Source organism: Mus caroli, unplaced genomic scaffold (genome assembly GCF_978045245.1).
Source record: "Mus caroli unplaced genomic scaffold, Mus_caroli_1 scaffold_2, whole genome shotgun sequence".
In the NCBI taxonomy this organism is placed as follows: domain Eukaryota; kingdom Metazoa; phylum Chordata; class Mammalia; order Rodentia; family Muridae; genus Mus; species Mus caroli.
The window spans coordinates 7033914-7050970 of NW_028227257.1; the positions used below are offsets into that span (position 1 = coordinate 7033914).

General features: G+C 48.3%; 1 protein-coding gene and 1 long non-coding RNA gene across 2 annotated transcripts in view; one reads left to right on the forward strand and one right to left on the reverse strand.

The window, feature by feature from the left end:
* The first annotated feature begins 168 nt into the window (after window positions 1–168).
* Window positions 169–13295, forward strand: LOC115029237 (uncharacterized). The gene is made up of 3 exons (XR_003834807.2): window positions 169–279; window positions 5106–5258; window positions 13166–13295. It is a non-coding gene; the product is annotated as an uncharacterized LOC115029237 (long non-coding RNA).
* The window catches only part of Cass4 (Cas scaffold protein family member 4), a 39986-nt gene continuing 30104 nt past the window's right edge, over window positions 7176–17057 (reverse strand). Inside the window, exons 3-7 of the mRNA XM_029469096.2 lie at window positions 16955–17056; window positions 15951–16031; window positions 13006–14262; window positions 11184–11261; window positions 7176–8795 (exon numbers count right to left, since the gene is read on the reverse strand). Of these exons, the coding sequence (XP_029324956.1) occupies window positions 8385–8795; window positions 11184–11261; window positions 13006–14262; window positions 15951–16031; window positions 16955–17056 (1929 nt within the window). The 3' untranslated portion in view covers window positions 7176–8384. The remainder of the gene's footprint in view (window positions 8796–11183; window positions 11262–13005; window positions 14263–15950; window positions 16032–16954; window position 17057) is intronic.

Genomic DNA, 17057 nt, shown 5'->3' on the forward strand with positions numbered 1-17057 from the left:
TGATGACGCACACAAACAGCGCGCGGCAAAAGGGGCGGGGTCGCCGCGCGAGGCCTTGGTCCACACCAATTGCCTTGAAAACCTTGTTGGGCGTGGTTTCAGGGCGACGTCGCAAAAAATGCCAGAGCGTCCTTGGAGTGCGTCCACTTCCGGTCGTGGGCGGTCCCTGTTTTTTCCCCTGTGGTTCCGTAAGCTTGGGCCTGAGGGAGGGCCGGAGAACATGTGTCGGGGTTGGCCCGACGTCTACGTCTCTGGCATTTTTTGCAGACCAGCTGTGCTGTAAGTCTAAGAAGGAGATGGACGGAACCTGTCTTCTCAGCTACCACTCATGTATTTTAAATCCAGACTTAGAAAAGAAAAGGCGTGGTGGGTGCTAGAGGGATGGCTCAGTGGTTAAGAGCACTGACTGCTCTTCCAGAGGTTCTGAGTTCCATTCCCAGCAACCACATGGTGGCTCACAACCATCTATAATGATATCTGATGCCCTCTTCTGGTGTGTTTGAAGACAGCTACAGTGTACTCAAATACATAAAATTAAAAAAGAAAAATCACCCCCCCCCAAAAAAAAAAAAAAAAGACGTGGTGGGTGGGCCTGCTTGTGTGCACTACCTGACTGCAGATGCCTCTCGAGGCCTGAAGAGGGTGTTCTATCTACCTGGGACTGGAGTTCTATATGGTTGTGAGCTGCTGGGGTTCTGGGAATCCATCCTGTGCTTGCTCAAAGAACAGCAAGCATTCTTAGCCACTGAGCCCTCTCCACACTGTATCCAGATGTATTTTGGGCAGAAGCTAGGGCTACAGTGTCTCCAACAAGCTTAGCGTAGCCATTCATCCCATTGTGCCAGCTACAGAGATTAGTGCAGGCAGAGAAAGGGGAGGGTGATCATATTGGGAAGAGAACAAATAAGGGGTTCAGTGACCCCCTAGTCTGCCTTTGGGGTACTAACATGAGCTGTAGGCCCAGAGGAACAACAGAGGCAAATGGTATGCATAAAGTGAGCAGTCCTGGGATAAGTATGGCCTCCTTCATTTCTGTGTCTACACCAGTCCTGCAAGGTGGCCATTCTGAAGCCCACACTGCTTAAAGTCTCAGATGACCATCTTTTCTGCATTTTCACCCTCACTTAGTGGAGTGCTGTGTCCTCTGGGACTCCAGTGCTCCTGGGATCCTAGATGGTTGCAGGCCTAAGAAAAGTGACTTTACTGTGCCTTTAGCTTTGTGACACTAAACACCCTCAACTTGTCGATGGCTCTTTCAAGGGAGAGAGTCACACTTAGGTGTCTTAACAGTAGTTCTGCATCTGATTTTGTGGCTTCTGAAATTTCACAGCTCAAAGGATGCAACTTGCCACAAAATGCAGAGATCAAGCAAAGGTTAAAGCCAGGTGGTAGTGGCGCACACCTTTAATCCCAGCCCCTGGGAGGCAGAGGCAGGCGGATTTCTGAGTCTGAGGCCAGCCTGGTCTACAGAGTGAGTTCCAGGACAGCCAGGGCTATACAGCGAAACCCTGTCTCAAAACAAACAAACAAAAATTAAGTACAAAATTAGGAACTGGCTCTCTTAGTTTCCTGCCATGGTTGTGTTGCCCCGGTTTAGGGGTGAGAGGAGTGTGCAGGTTCAGAGAACCCCAAAGGCTCACAGGTATTCTGTCCTTAGGGAAACATAGTCTGGCAGTGGTGGTGGTTTGCTGAAAGGTGGAACTGCCTGTGTAGCCAAGGATGATCTTGAACTTCTGATCCTCCTGCTTCTGTCTCTTCAATGCTGGGATCACAGGTGTGCACCACCACACCCAGTTATGCCCCTCCCCAAGGCTTTGTGTGTAATAGGCAGACACTATATCCAGTGAGGCAGAGCCTCAGCTCTTACATTGTTTTAACAGCCCTGGTGTTTTTGTTTGAGACATGCTCTTACTATGTAGCCTTGTCTGACCTGGAACTCACTATGTAGACCAGGCTGGCCCTAGAACTCTTGGAAATATGGCTGCCTCTACCTCTTGAGTCCTGGGGTTTAAGGGATGTACCACCATGCCTGGCTTAATGTAGTTATTTAATGAATCTCTTTTAAAAAGGAATACAGTTTCTAGGCCCCCTTTTCCTTCTCCTCCTCCTCCTTCCTCCTTTTTCCTCCTCTTCTTCCTCCTTCTACTCTTTCCTCCCCTCCTCTGTCTCCTTCTACTCTTCTTGAGACAGGGGCTTACTGTGTATCCCTGGCTGGCCTTGAACCCACAGAAATATATCTGCAAACAAAAATGATTTGGTCAATTATGATACACTTCTCTCTGTGAAAAATTCAAACTAACCTAGGTGAGAGTTTCCTTGCTTCCTATGTCCCTTAGAATTTTCCTTTCTATCTCTCCTGCCTCAAAAACTATGTATTAGAATCTTCAAAAGTCTTTAAATTTATTTTCATTTTATGTGTTTGAATGGTTTGCCAGTATGTATGTACGTACGTAGACTACAGCTCAGGTGTGGTGGTTGGAGAGCAATTTACAGGAGATGATTCTATCTTTCCACTATTTGGATCCTGTGGATCAGCAAGCACCTTTATCCACTGACTTGTCTCACCCTCTGGCCAACAAATAATATTATAAATATTATTTGTTGGGGAGCGGTACGTGCCTATAATCCTAGCACATGGGAAGATGGTGCTTTTGGAGCTAGCCTGGGCTACACAGCAAGACCCTCTCTTAAAAAAATGTATTTGCAGCAAAACGGATACATGACACCCAGTGCTTGTCACACTGGAAGCTGCTCAGTGGGTCATCACCACTTCCATCCTCTCTGTGGAGTGAACATAAGCGAGGCCAGGTTGCTGTCAACACCACCCACCGTTTCCTCTTTCTTCTAGTGGAGGAAATGGTACAGAATGTTGGTTATTAGAAAAAAAAAACATATTCAACAAGAAGCCTCCAAAAGCTGAGAGAATACATTTGATTCTAAAGCCTCAGATCATCTTCTGCAATGAGTCTGGGTGGGCTCACTGCCATCTTTGCAAAAAGGGAAGGAAGCATCTGCAGCCAAGAGCAGTGTTTCTCATGCTCTTTGTCAACAAGGGCTTTCTTTGCTTGCGTTGTAAGGTCTTACATAGTGCAGGCTGGCCTCAAAATGACCTCGAAAACCTGACGATCCTCCCCCTCCCCATCTGTGAGGTGCTGGGCTTTCTTCGTGCATGCTAAGCACACACTAGCAACTTACCCGGGTCTCTTGATGACAGTTCTTGGATTGAACAGAACTCAAGAAATGTAAAACTATGAAAAGCAGCCCCAGGTCACAGGTTCCTAGGCTGTCTGTCACTGGGGGAAGGTGGGGCTCAAGTTGATGAGGCATTAGAACAGCGCAGAGCCAAAGAACCAGTGCAAATAGATACTGTTATCATTGAGTGACCCTTTGGTTCCCTGTGGTATTCTCTGCTTCCAGCTACATCCCATCCCTGCTCCTAGCTGCCTCTCCAACCTTGCAATGTGTATCTTCCATTTCTGCATATCTGAGCAGACCATGTAGCATTTTGTTCTGAATTATCTTCTCAAGGATGCTGCGGCTGACAACCTTAAAAGATAGTTTCGTCCTCGAGATTGCAGAACAGATTTTATTTTTGCTAAAGAAAAAAATTCATCCATCTATCAACCAATAGACATCTATTGTTTTTTTTTTTTTTTTTTTTTTTTTTTGGACAGGGGATCACTGTATAGCCCTGGGTGGCCTGTAACTTGCTATGTATACCAGGCTGACCTCAAATCCACAGATATATTTACAGATAGATGTGCCTATATCTATATAACTAGATGTAGGTGTAATCTTTTTGGGAGGATTCAAAGCAGGGTTTCTTTGTGTAGCCCTGGCTGCCTTGGAACTTGCTCTTTAGATCAGGCTGACTTAAAACTCACAAAGCTACACCTGCCTCTGCCTCCAGAGCTCTGGGATTAAAGGTGTGCACTGTCACCACCACCACCCAGCAGACAGATAGAAATAGAGATACCTCAACTTGTAGCAATTCTCCTGCCTCTGCTTCCCAGTCGCCAGCTGCTGAAAATCAGATAAATAATGGTGTATTAGAGACACAGCTCTACCAGCTATGCTCAGGGTCTATTGTAAAAGGCAAGGCGTTCCTAACTTCAGAGCTTCTTGGCTCTGATACAAACCTGTTGTATCCAGCCTATGTGTGAGCTCACCCCTACATCCAGCTGAAATGACATGGATCAATCAGTAATGTAGAAGTGAGTGCCAGTTTCTTTTGATGCTGCCAATCCTTGTTTCTGGGCAGACGTATGTCTATGCAGTGTGCCTGGTTGCCAGGCTTAGGAGAGCCAGCTCCAAGGTTGGCTCTAGATCAGCACATGGAAACTTGGACTTGGGAGGGCTTTTCACCATTCTCAGAATGGCTAAGCATGGCTCTCTGCATCTAAACTACGCATACAGTGTGATTCAGTGTAACCATCTGCTTTCCCCTGGATGGTGTCACACACCTTTAATCCCAGCACTTGGGAGACAGAGGCAGGAGGAATCTCTGAGTTCAAGGCCAGCCCTCTCTACAGAGTGAGTTCCAAGACAGTCAATGCTACATAGAGAAACCCTGTCTCAAAAACAAAAAAAAAACAAAAAAAAAAAACAAAAAGAAATGAGGCATAGGTCTGAGTGTGACTGTAATTCCCCTTGTGACTAATTATGTCACAGGGTTACTTAAGACCCACCCACATAGTCTCTTCTCCCAGAACCTCCAATCTTTATTTCTGCATCCAGAACTGACAGGAGGAATCATCCTTGGGTGCATCACACTGCCACACAGGGCCAGCAGTTAGGGTTATTGGAATTTGAGTATGTTTTGGTGTGCGTGTGTGTGTGTGTGTGTGTGTGTGTGTGTGTGTGCGCGCGTGCCCACACACACATAAAGCAGTGGAGGAAATGTGTGAATGTGAGAGAATAGCAGGGCATGTAGGGGAGATGTATTTGTGAGTGAGTTTGTGTGGGTGAATGAGTAGTATTAATTTGAGTGTGTGTCTGTGAAAAGGTTATTCACACTGTCGGGGCAGGCACCTGATCTAAGGTAGTCTAAGCAAAAGGAAATCCCTCTCCGCTGGTCATAATCCAAGGCCACTTTGCCCCCACAGGAGTTGACTCCTGAGTGTGGACCTGGAAACTGTCCCTTGACACCACTGGAGGCCCTATGGCCAGTTGGCTCCAGGTTGTCTCAAGAGCCCAGCGTTTTGCTGCATTGCTAAGATGGAGTGGGCACAGCTTCTGTCCCAGCAGGATCCTAACAGGTGAGATCCTGCCGTTCAGAATGTGACAACCCACCTCCATCCACCCCAGCCCCACAGGGGGCTGAATCTAAGCCTCACAGGGGTCCTCATTTTAGGGTCTTGAGATGGCAGCTGCTAGGGGCGATGGCTTCTTGTTTGTTTGCTTGAGACAGAGTCCCCAACTGCTCCCTTTTCCACCCCTTCTCCCTACTGCCATTCACTCCCCTCTGTCACCTCTGTTTTGTTCTCCTGAGAGGGGGTCCCATGTAGTCCAGGCTGGCTTTGAACTTCTGATCTTCCTGCTTACCTTCCAAGTATTGGAATTACAGATGTATACCACTATACCTAGCTCTACACTCAACATTAAGATTTTTTATTATTTATTTATGTACATGTGGTTAGGCCTTAGTGGTGGTCCACACGTTTGATCCCAGTGCTCAGGTGGCAGAGGCAGGTGAGTCTGTGAGTCTGAGCGAGCCTGTTCTACAGAGTGAGTTCCAGGACAGCCAGAGCTACACAGAGGAACTCTTTCTTTAAAATAACTACATATATATGCTGGTTTTGATACAAGCTGGAATTATCACTGAGAAAGGAGCCTCTCTTTAGGAAATGCCTCCATGAGATCCAGCTGTAAGGCATTTTCTCAGTTAGTGATCAAGGGGAAAGGGCCCAGCCATTGTGGGTGGTGCCATCCCTGGGCTGGTAGTTCTGGGTTATAAGAAAGCAAGCTGAGCAAGCCAAGGGAAGCAAGCCAGTAAGTAACATCCCTCCATGGCCTCTGCATCAGCTCCTGCCTCCTGACTTCCTTGAGTTCCAGTCCTGACTTCCTTTGGTTATGAACATCAGTATGGAAGTGTAAGCTGAATAAACCCTTTCCTCCCCAACTTGCTTCTTGGTCATGATGTTTGTGCAGGAATACAAATCCTAACACACACACATACTTCTTTGTGCAGGAATACAAACCCTGACTAACACACACACATACTCTTTCTCTCTCCTCCCCATCTATTTATCTATATACATAATACGTTGTGTGTGTGTATGCATCATATGTGCACAGGTGCCCTCAGAGCCTAGAAGACATTGGGTCTTCTGGAGCTGTAGTTGCAAGCAGTTGTGAGCTGCCTAATGAAGGTGCTAAGATCTGAGCTTAGGTCCTCTGGAAGAGCAGAAAGTGCTCTCTGACCCCTCCATCAACATTTTTAAAAAGGATTTATGTTTATTCAAAGTGTATGAGGGTTTGCATGTATGAATATGTGTGGATGTATGTTTGTATGTGCATATGCATTTATGTATGTATTGTGTCACTCTCATGCTTGCTGTCTAAGGAGCCAGTAGAGTTGCAAATGGCTGAGGTCTTCTGTGAGAGTAACAAGCTCTTAACCACGGAGCCATCTCTTCAGTCCTTACAGCCAGTATTTTCACATATGTTCTAGTCCCTCCAGCCAGTATTTTCATGTGCCCACTACATGCAGATAAGACAGGATTTGGATTTGGCACCTCTGCAGGAGACACAACCTGGGAATGCTTTCTTCTTCAGTCAAAGTATCCTGTGCTCAGGAGGGACAGGGCCCTCCCGTGGCGGGAAGCCTAAGGTAACCATAGTAACGAGAGGTGAAAGGCAGAGCTTTGGGGAGAGAGAAAGGAAGTGGTTTGCATGAGGAGCTCGGTAACACTTCCACAGCTGTGACCAACTGTGGGTGTCACCTGCATGCCACATCTTCCTGACCCACTCCGGGAACATACCAATGATGGTTTTGCTTTCCAGTCCAGATAGACACATACAAACTTGCAGATGCATTCAAAGTGGAGGTGTCTTTAACAAACACTTCACTTTGGTACCAGCACTCAGGTGACACGGCTCAGAGGCCCTTTCAGAGAAAGGATTGCTGCCACCTTGCTCATATGTTTTAAGTTTTTAATTACAGTTTCGTTTTATTTTGTGCATGGATGTCTGAAGACAGTTATCAGGAGTCGTTTCTCTCCTTCCACCACGTGGGTCCCTGGGATAGAACTCAGGAAATCAGGACTGGGGTCAGGTGCCTCTACCTCCTGAGCCATCTCTCAGGACCTTGCAAGTATGTTTAAACCCAAGATTATAGATAAATAATATAACAGATTTGAGACTAGTGAAATATAAACCTAATCTAACTGATCAGGGGAACAGATCAATACAGGATTTGTAACACAAAATAAGTTAGTAGGGGACTCAACAGAGCACAAAACCATCACCTCCTACAGAGCACATATTTGTCACCTTTGGGGTGAAGTAACAGCATACATTTGGGGGACTAGGGATCAATCTTCGTGGCAGAGTACATGCTTAGCATTTGTGAAACCCTAGATTAAATTTCTAGCAACACATGCACACGCATGCACGCACACACGTGTTTGTGCATACACAGTTTGTACACAACATCACAGTATTCATCTAAAACAACTGATTGAAAAAAGGCAAACTCATTACTCTTCAGGAGGCTTTAAAAAAATAGTTTCTTACTATATAGTCTTTGGCTTGGAGCTTACTGTGGACTAGTCTGGTCTCATGAAGGTCTGTCTGTCTTTCCGCTTCTGCCTCCTGAGTGCTAAACTTAAAGGTGTGTGACCCCAATCCCTGCACTTTCCTAATGAGTACAGCAAGAATCAGTCCTTTCGGGGGGGGGGTAGTTTTTTTTTTCTCCTTCATTCTTGCTCTTCCCCAGTTTCTTTTCTCACTAGCAGCCAACAGACTACGGATAGTTCTCTGTCTCTCTGTCTGTCTTCCCAATTAGATGGTGCCTCTGTGAGGTCAGAGCCTGTGACACGCTTCTGTCTCTTCAGCCCCTTGACCTTGACGTTAGGTGCTGCCTAACAAATGTAGAGTGACTGTAAGCCACACACTCATTTGACTGACACGAAACGTGGCTCCTACAATGCCACTGCCCCTGTTGATGCTGAACACCTCAGCTCAGGGAGTTCAGCATCTCAAGATCCTGACTTGTTGCCTGCCTCTCTTTCATGACCTTGTGGTCAGTCGTGGCCTTCGGAGGCTTAGCCACTTACTAACACCAGCTCTGACACCCGCGACTGTTTCAGCCATTCTGATTGGCTTTTCCACGGAACAGAGTGGTGGGTATGAAACTGGCTGGGAGCGGACCTCCGCAGGCTTCATTCCAACGTGTCTCTGAATTTCCGAGAGTGGTGCTCTAGCCTCTCCACCTCTGACTGGAGGAGGCTCAGGGCACTGGGGCTCGGGTACTGGATCACTGCACTTTTGGTGGCCAGCGCCAGGTCCTTGAGCAGTCCGCACAGGTGACTGCTGCCACAGAGGATCTCATTGCGTTCATCTTTCTCCTGGGTCTCACTGCACAGCGTGTCCACCAGCTTCTGTCCAACTGTGATGACGAGCTTGCTCTGAGTGATGAAGACCTCGGGGGGCTGGCCATGGCTGAGGCTGCTTGCAAAGACACTGATGGCTTTGAAGAGTGCTCCGAAATAGAGTCTGCTATGCTTAGACAGGTGGATCTTCCTCTCTGTGTTCTGCCCACTGGGAGATGGAGAGCTAAGAGGGGTAGGACTCTAGGGAAGAGGAAGGAGAAAACATGTAAGGACTAGAACCACCAGCGGGGTGTTGGTTGTCTTTCCATTCCTGTCTTGGTTCAATTTGCAAGAACCCTTATAAGAAAAAGCAGAAGCCAAGCGGTGGTGGCGCACATCTTTAATCCCAGCACTCGGGAGGCAGAGGCAGGCAGATTTCTGAGTTCGAGGCCAGCCTGGTCTACAGAGTGAGTTCCAGGGCAGCCAGGGCTATACAGAGAAACCCTGTCTCGAAAAAAAAAAAAAAAAGAGAGAGAGAGAAAGAGAGAAAGAGAGAAAGAGAGAAAGAGAGAAAGAAAGAAAGAAAGAAAGAAAGAAAGAAAGAAAGAAAGAAAGAAAGAAAGAAAGAAAGAAAAGAAAGAGCAGATTTGTTAAGGAACTGCAGAGCTGGCTGTGACACTTGAATTGAATGTCAGTGTTTGCTTGTGTTTTGTTTTGTTTTGTGAGACAGGATTTCTCTGTGTAGCCCTGGCTGTCCTGGAACTCACAGAGATTTGCCTGCCTCTTCCTCCCACGTGCTGGGATTGAAGACATGAGGCTCAAATTTCAGTGTTTCCCAAGTACTGTTCCATATGCAACTGTATGTATTCTTGTGTTTAGATTGCAACACAGTTGTGTGTACGATTTTACTCATCCAGCTCTGTAAGACATAAGAATCACATTCTAACACATCTATAACGATACATTTTTGACTTTCAAGCGTTCTAGGCTAGGGGTGAGGAACTAGATGTTTAATCCACTCTTTGGAGGTAGAAGGAAGAGTGCCCATTCAAGGCTGGCCTGACCTATATGATGAGCCCCGGTTTTCAGGCAAAGAGTAGAACCAGTCAGACAGACAGACAGACAGACAGACAGACATTGCATCATGAGCATCTTGGCTTGAAAATGAAAAATGTACCTGGGTCAGGGATCAGGGCTGAAGCTACCATCTCTTAATGAGGGGCTGCTGTGAGCCTTAGTCAGTTAGCAGGCAGGGAGGGCCCCTGGGAAGCCAAATGGTGCATCCCACACATGGGCCAGTGGGGAAGCCTTGTTAGTATGAAATAGCACTGTGCAGATGTGGGCCCTGGATCAGCCCCATCACCATCGACTTGGGCTTGCTGGGGATGCAGATTCTCCACCTCTGTCCAGACCCAAGAGATCAGAAACTGACTTGAAGAAAGCCACGGCATTCCTCATGTGGGACAAAACAGTGTGGCTGTCAGCAGGAGGAGCAAAGCTGAGTGATAAGGGCTTAGAGAGCAGAGCGCTGAGAGACTTGGGCTCTTGCCCAGAATTGTTGCTGAGAAGGCAGATAACCTTGTCCAAGTCAATGGACATCTGTATCCTGTCTTGCTCTCTCCAGGACCCTGGTTGCTAGGCAGCTCTGTAACCTTCATCTTTACCCTCTCAGTGTTGTCTGGGTTCTTACTTGGGTCTTAGATAGACTCACTGTTTATGCTTGTATGTGTGTGTGTGTGTAATGTATAGTTCATGTATGTAGGTGTACAGATATTGCTGTGCACATACATTCAGAAGCCAAAACACGGTGTCAGGTTTCTTCCCCAGTCTTTCCCTGTCTTACTGCCTTGAGAAAGGTCTCTCAGAGAACTGGAAGGGCCCCGTTTTGGCTTGGCTTGTTGGCCAGTGAGCTCCCAGAATCTCTCTCTCTCACCCACCAGTGCTGGGGTTACAGGCACATGGGGGCCAGCCATGCCTGGCTTTTTTACATGGGTGCTGGGGATTTGAACTCAGGTCCGCATGCATGCATAGCAAGCACTCTTACTACGGAGCCATGTCCCTAGCCCTGGACTCAATGTTGGCACGTTATTTAATTTAGTGGAAACATTTAAAGTTGGTAAACGGAAAATTGCCTCCTGCCACAAACAGAAGACAGCCAGTAAAGACAAACAGTGATAACATCTTTGGTTTAAAAGACGTGGATCAAGTGTCACAGATACCATGAAGATACCTAACCCCTGAGCCAAAGTGCTTTACTGTGCTCATCCTCAGAGACATGAAAGGGACGCCAGGTGAGGGTGTAGCTCAGTGGTCTTTGCCTGTCTTGCACAGAGCCTTAGATCCAATTCCAAATACAAAGAAAGGAAAGAGGGGAAGAGACAATTATCACAGGACATGTGACAGTGTCATTAAATGCCATGTTGGTGCTACTCATGATAACCCCAAACAATACCTAAATTTTTTCCCCTGATACTCCGGAGCTGATGCTCTACCCTGGGTGTCCAGGTTTCCTTCCACTACTAAAGAAAGCAAAAGACAGATGGAGGCCTTGAACATGGAGTAGGCTATTACACTGAATTTTCATAGCCAAGGAGAGCTCTCTAGGGCAGAATCACACTCATCAGAGCACTGGGGAGCACTCCGACTTACCATGCCATGGAAATCTGGGTTTCCGTTTGACTTTCCTTCAATGGTGGGCTTTCCTTTCTCTTGTAGGTTAGGTGACTTCTGAAAAAAAATCAAATCTTCCAATCACTAATTTGAATAGCTTTCAAATTACGATGGCTGCTCAAGTTCACTTTTTTTGTTTTGCTTTTATGGTTGGTGATTTTTGTGCCCCCCCCCAAGCCCCCTCAAGATCTTGCTGTGTAGCCTAGATTGGCCTGAAACTCCCCACCCCCTTCCTTAGCTTCCTGAGTACAGAGGTTACAGGCATGACCACCATGCCCCACTTTAAAAGTTTACTCCTAAATGTGAGATTTTGTTCATGATTCTGCCTACTGATTCATTTATTGGCTTTGGTGGCCAAGGGCTGCGTCCTGCCTGCCAGGATAGCCCGACAGGACAGAAATGAACAACCATCAACTTTCTAGAGTGTGGTGATGTTTGTCTAGCAGCAGGGACCTTGGAAGGAGCTGGGATGGTCACTTGCTGGGCCTCAGCAGTCTAAGGATGCCTGAACTCAGGCGTCTCCTTGTAGAGTCCAAAGGCAGCCAGCCAGAGCAATGTTTCTCGGGGTGCCTGGAGCTGCAGGCTGGTCAGTCTGGCCCAGAGAAGAATACATGTTCTCCTCTGACTCTGAGAAACTACGACTCCAAGCTGGAACATGGAGAGATCTGGCGGTCAGCAACACAGGCCTGTGACTCCAGCATCCTGGGAGGGGTGCTGGCTGGTTTTATGTCAACTTGACATGAGCTAGAGTCATTGGAGAGGAGGGAGCCCCAATTGAGAAAGTGCCCTCATAAGGTCAGGATGTAGGCAAGCCTGTAGGGTGTTTTTAAATTAGTGATTGATGTGGGAGGGCCCTGCCCAGTGTGTGTGGGTGCCTCGCCTCTGGGTACTAGGTTCTATAAGACAGCAGGCTGAGCAAGCCATGCAGGGCAAGCCAGCTAGTAGCACTCCTTTATGGCCTCTGCATCAGCTCCTGCCTCCAGGTTCCTGCCCTGTTTGAGTTCCTGTCCTGGCTGCCTTCAGTGATAGACTATGATGAAGAAGTGTAAGCCGAATAAACCCGTTCCTCTGAAATTTGCTTTTGGTCATGGTGCTTCGTCATAGCAACAGAAACCCTAACTAGGACAGGAGGCTAAGGCAGGAAGAACCCAAGTTCAAAGCTTGCCTGGGCAACTTAGGGAGATCCTGTCTCAAAATAAAGGGTAAAAAGAGTGGTGACTGTCATGGGGACACATGCATCTAAACCCAGGCAGGCTTCAGGAGGCAGGAGGGGGGGGGCGGGGGATTCAGAGGAGGCAGAGGTGGCAGAGGTGGAAACAGGTGTATCTCTGTGAGTTCCAGGACAGGGCCACATAGTGAGACCCTGTCTCCCAAACAAACAAAGCCCAAAAAATCATAAAGGAGATGGAGAAAGGCAGAGACAGACACTGTACACCACACACTCAAAAAGAGCCAGGAGATAGTTCAATCAGTAAAGTGTTTTGCAAGTACAAGGATCTGGGCTCAACCACTGGCACCCATGGAAAAAGGTTGGGTGTGGCGGCACAAGCCTGTCTCTCCAGTTCTGGGACGCAGAGGGAGGCAGATCCCTAGGCACTGCCGTCCAGCCAGCCTAACCTACTCAGCCACTTCCAGGCCAGCGAGAGACACTGAGGAACAATACCCAGGCTTATCCTCTGGCTTCCCCATGAATGTGCAAGTGCACATTTCTACAGGCACACAATGCTAGCATCTCCCTCAGTGATGACCAGTTCAGTTAACAGATGAAGTCCCCTGTGTGCTGTTTGTCACCCTGACTTACCTGCCAACAGACATTCACTCTGTTTTTCTTTGCTAGTTCAAAGGAGTGTTCAGTTGTCGGTTGTCTGTCGAAGGGGCTGCTCTCTTGGTAGGACTCAGTTTCTCTTTGGGGAGGCCGGATGCATCTCTCACACTTCAAGTCCATCTCTCCTTTCTCACAGTTCTGTTTAAAAAGGAGCTTCCCATTGGCGATGACGATGGAGGTAAACCTCTTGATGTCTTCTGGAACTATTCGTGCAGCGGCGACAAACCTCTCCAGGTCATCCAGGCTGTTTTGGGCTTTGTCTGTTACAAGAACTTCCAGGGACCAATTGCAGCGGTCCAAGCTTCCCTTGGCATCCAGCAGTGTCTGGTAGGAGCTAGAGATTGTCTGGAGCTGATCTCTAATTCTAGCCTGAAGGTAGCTGTCTGTGAGATTGCAAGCGGTCCCACCAACTCCTTGGGCAAAATCCAAAAATTCTCTTACAGATTCCTCTACGTGGTCAGCGGCCCTGCGGATTCTGTGGATGTTGGTTTCCAAGGAGTCTTTGAACCTCCAAGTCCTGCTTACAAAGAGCAGCAGGCCCGCTGCCGAGCTGGCCACTTTGTGTTGCAGAGACACTGCTGCCTCCTTTGCAAAGTCCACGTCCATCCATAGCTCCTTGATGGAGTCCTCTGAGGAGGAGCCAGAGGAGGAGTCCATGGATATGGAGGAGCAGGAAGACACCACACTAGCCCTGCTGTCTGAGCTGGCAACAGATAATCGGTCCGAGTCAGGAGACAGGAAATTTGTCTGTCTGGAGATCCAGGGGGAGTTTTCTGGAGCCTCTTTGCCTCTCTCCAGCTCCTTTCCAGCCAGAGACACATCCTGCATGGCTTTAGGGGTGTCGTAAATGTTAGGCATGGTGTTCTGTTGCTCCACTCTGGGAATGAGAAACCTGGAAGGGACCTTGTAGCTACCACCTGCATCAGAGGGCAGTGGGTCCCTGGACGTCGGGAAGGCATAGGTAGGTTCTTCTGGGAGGCTGTTTTTTCTCTGCACAGTGTTCCCCAGCTGTGGGGAGAGGGCCACAGTTCCAGTGTGGACAGCAGAGGAGCCTGGAGTGGCTCTGGAACCTGAGTCTTTGGTGAAGCCGGTCATAGACACATTTCTGACGTCGGCCTTTTCCAGCAACACTGGAGTGTCATGAATCCGTTCTGACTTCTGAGGGCTAGATAACGGTTTATAGCCACTACCTTGTCTGAAGGCCATTGTTGGTGCCAATGTAACACCCCATCCCTGGAGGAAAAACACACACACACACAAAGTTGTCCCAGGTTAGTAACAATCAAACGAGAATCCGACAGACCCTTGACATCCGAGTGCACTGTTTAGCTCAGGTTTCTTCAGTGTGCCCTCCCCACCCCCATTGCTCTTGTCACTCAAGGGCTCTCCCAGTCTGGCTTCGCCCTCTGTCAAACCTCCTTTCTCTGCACTTCCACAGCCGCCCATCTCTGTCTGCACACTCATGGTGGTTTGAACGAGAATAACCCCCAGGAACTCCTATATCCGAATGTTTGGTTCCCAGTTGGCCAGACCGTCTGGGAGGAGTAGACTTGGCCTTGTTGGAGGAAATGGGTCACAGGGGAAGCTTTCTTCCACCATCCCCTGTGCGCTCTCCGCCCCCCTGCTTATGGCTTAAGATGTAAGCTTTCAACTGTTCCTGCTGCCATGGCTTCGTTATGCCATCCCGGGGTCAAACCCTCTGGAGCCACCACCCCAATGGACTGCTGGATTTTATAGGTTACCTTGGTCATGACATTTTGTCACAGCAAAGGAACTAATCCCACCCACCCACCCACTTTCCCAAGTTGCTTTTCTTCCTCTCAGTTCAGAACCGCCCCCCCCGTACCCCGTACCCCCTACCCCGTGTTGCCTCTACTTGTCCCAATCCTTCTACTGGGCCTTGAACCTTTTCTTTTGCATCTAACAAACTTCTACACACCACTCATGATATCGTTGAAATGCATCAAAGTCGGACGATTCCCCCTAATCCTCTATGTGTTACACAAATTATCTTACAAAATAGTCCAGAACATCTGTAGTAAAAATGCAGGCATGGGGAAGTTAAATGACATATCCAAACCACCACATAGCTTATGCTGTGCTCTTTCTCCCTCCCTCCCACCTTCTCACTCTCTTTCTGTGTGTGTGTGTGTGTGTGTGTGTGTGTGTGTGTGTGTGTGTTAATGATGGAAGCTAGCAGAGAGCATCAGATCCCCTGGACTGGAGTTACAGATGGTTGTGAGCAGTCATGTGGATGCTGGGAACTTGGGACCTCACAAAGACCAGCACAATGCTCTTAGCCAACTCGCCAGCTCCACTTTTAAAAAAGATGTGAGCACAGGGGATACAAACCCAAGCCCTTATGCTTGCAAGATAAATGCTCACCAACAGAGCCATGCCCTAGCCCTGAGTACCAGGGCAAGGAGGTGTTTCACTTCCAGTGCAGTAGAGTTGGTTATGGGGACCCTGCACCCGAGTGCTGGCCAAGTGCCACAGTTTGAACTTGGAATGTTCCTTGGTGTTGAGGGCTTGTTCCTTAGCCTGTGCCGCTGATAGAAGGTAATGAAACCTTTGGGAGAGAAGGCCTAGTAGAAGGAAGTTGAGCCATCAGGGCTATCAGCTTAAGGGGATGCTGGAACTCCAACCCTCTCCTCTCTTCTCTTTGCTCCCTACTCTCCATAGAGCAAGCATCTTCTTCCATCCTGTGCTCTCTCTGAGATGTACCACCCCGCACCACGGTTTCCAAAGCAACCAGACAACCAATTGTGAACTCTTGAGACAGCGACCCTTTCCTCTCCATAAATTGTTTACCTCAGTATTTCACCACAGCAGCAGAAAGAAGACAATCCATCTAACTAATAAGGTTTTTTCAGAGGATGCTTAGTCCCCTAGTGCCCCATCCCTGCTCTGTTGGTACTCACACTTGCCTGGCTGGTGGAGGAGTGGAGCAGAGCCTTCTGGGAGCTAGTGGGTATGTCATAGAACTGCTGCTTCTCCAGCCTCTAGGGAAAGAGCACACAGTAGGTCAACTTTAACTTCTCTTTCCAAGGGGGTTTCCCACACAACGTCTATGAGTTCAGTGTTTTCTACAATGAAAGACACAAATCGCCAGGCATGGTGGCGCACACCTTTAATCCCAGCGCTCGGGAGGCAGAGGCAGGCGGATTTCTGAGTTTGAGGCCAGCCTGGTCTACAAAGTGAGTTCCAGGACAGCCAGGGCTACACAGAGAAACCCTGTCCCGAAAAGAAAAAAGACACAAATCCCTGAACGCTTTGTGGTTGGTAGTCATGATTCTCATTCTCTCTCTCTCTCTCTCTCTCTCTCTCTCTCTCTCTCTCTCTCTCTCTCTCTCTCTCTCTCTCTCTCATGGGTGTGGGTGTGTAAGCATGAGTGTATATGTACCAGGACCCATGTGTAAAGCTGGGACCACAACCTTCTGCCTTGTCTGAGGCAGGGTTTCTTGTTCGATTCTTTGGCTACCTGGCCCTACTGCAGATTCCCCTGTCCCCACCTCCCATTTCACCATAGCAACACTGGGCGGAGAGCCTCAGTACTGTGTCTGGTTTTGTGTGGGTTCTGCAGATCTATACTCAGGTCTCCATACACCTGTAAGCACTTTATCTATGGTGCTGCTTCTCCAACCTAAGGGTTTCTGATCACCATATAATGACGGTACATAATAATGAGCTTCATTATGACGACGGACTCGATGCTTTAAAAGGCATCGTCTTAGCTGAAGGTATGGGGGTGGGGTAGAGAGGTACAAGCACAGATACATCCCATCCATCACCCACACAAACACCGGCAGTTATCTTGAGGGAACCAGCCTTCAGAATGAAGGAAGCCGCAAAGGCAAACAGCGTGGAGAACCCAAAGATGGCACCAAGCCTCAGGCTGGGGCAGGGTTTGCAGAGTGAAGCTCACCTCAAGGGTTGAGAAGACCTGCCTCTGGACAGGCACGTCATACACCTGGGAAGGAAGTGTCGGCAACGAGGCCCTCGTCGGTCTGGGAAGCACAGAGAGGGCC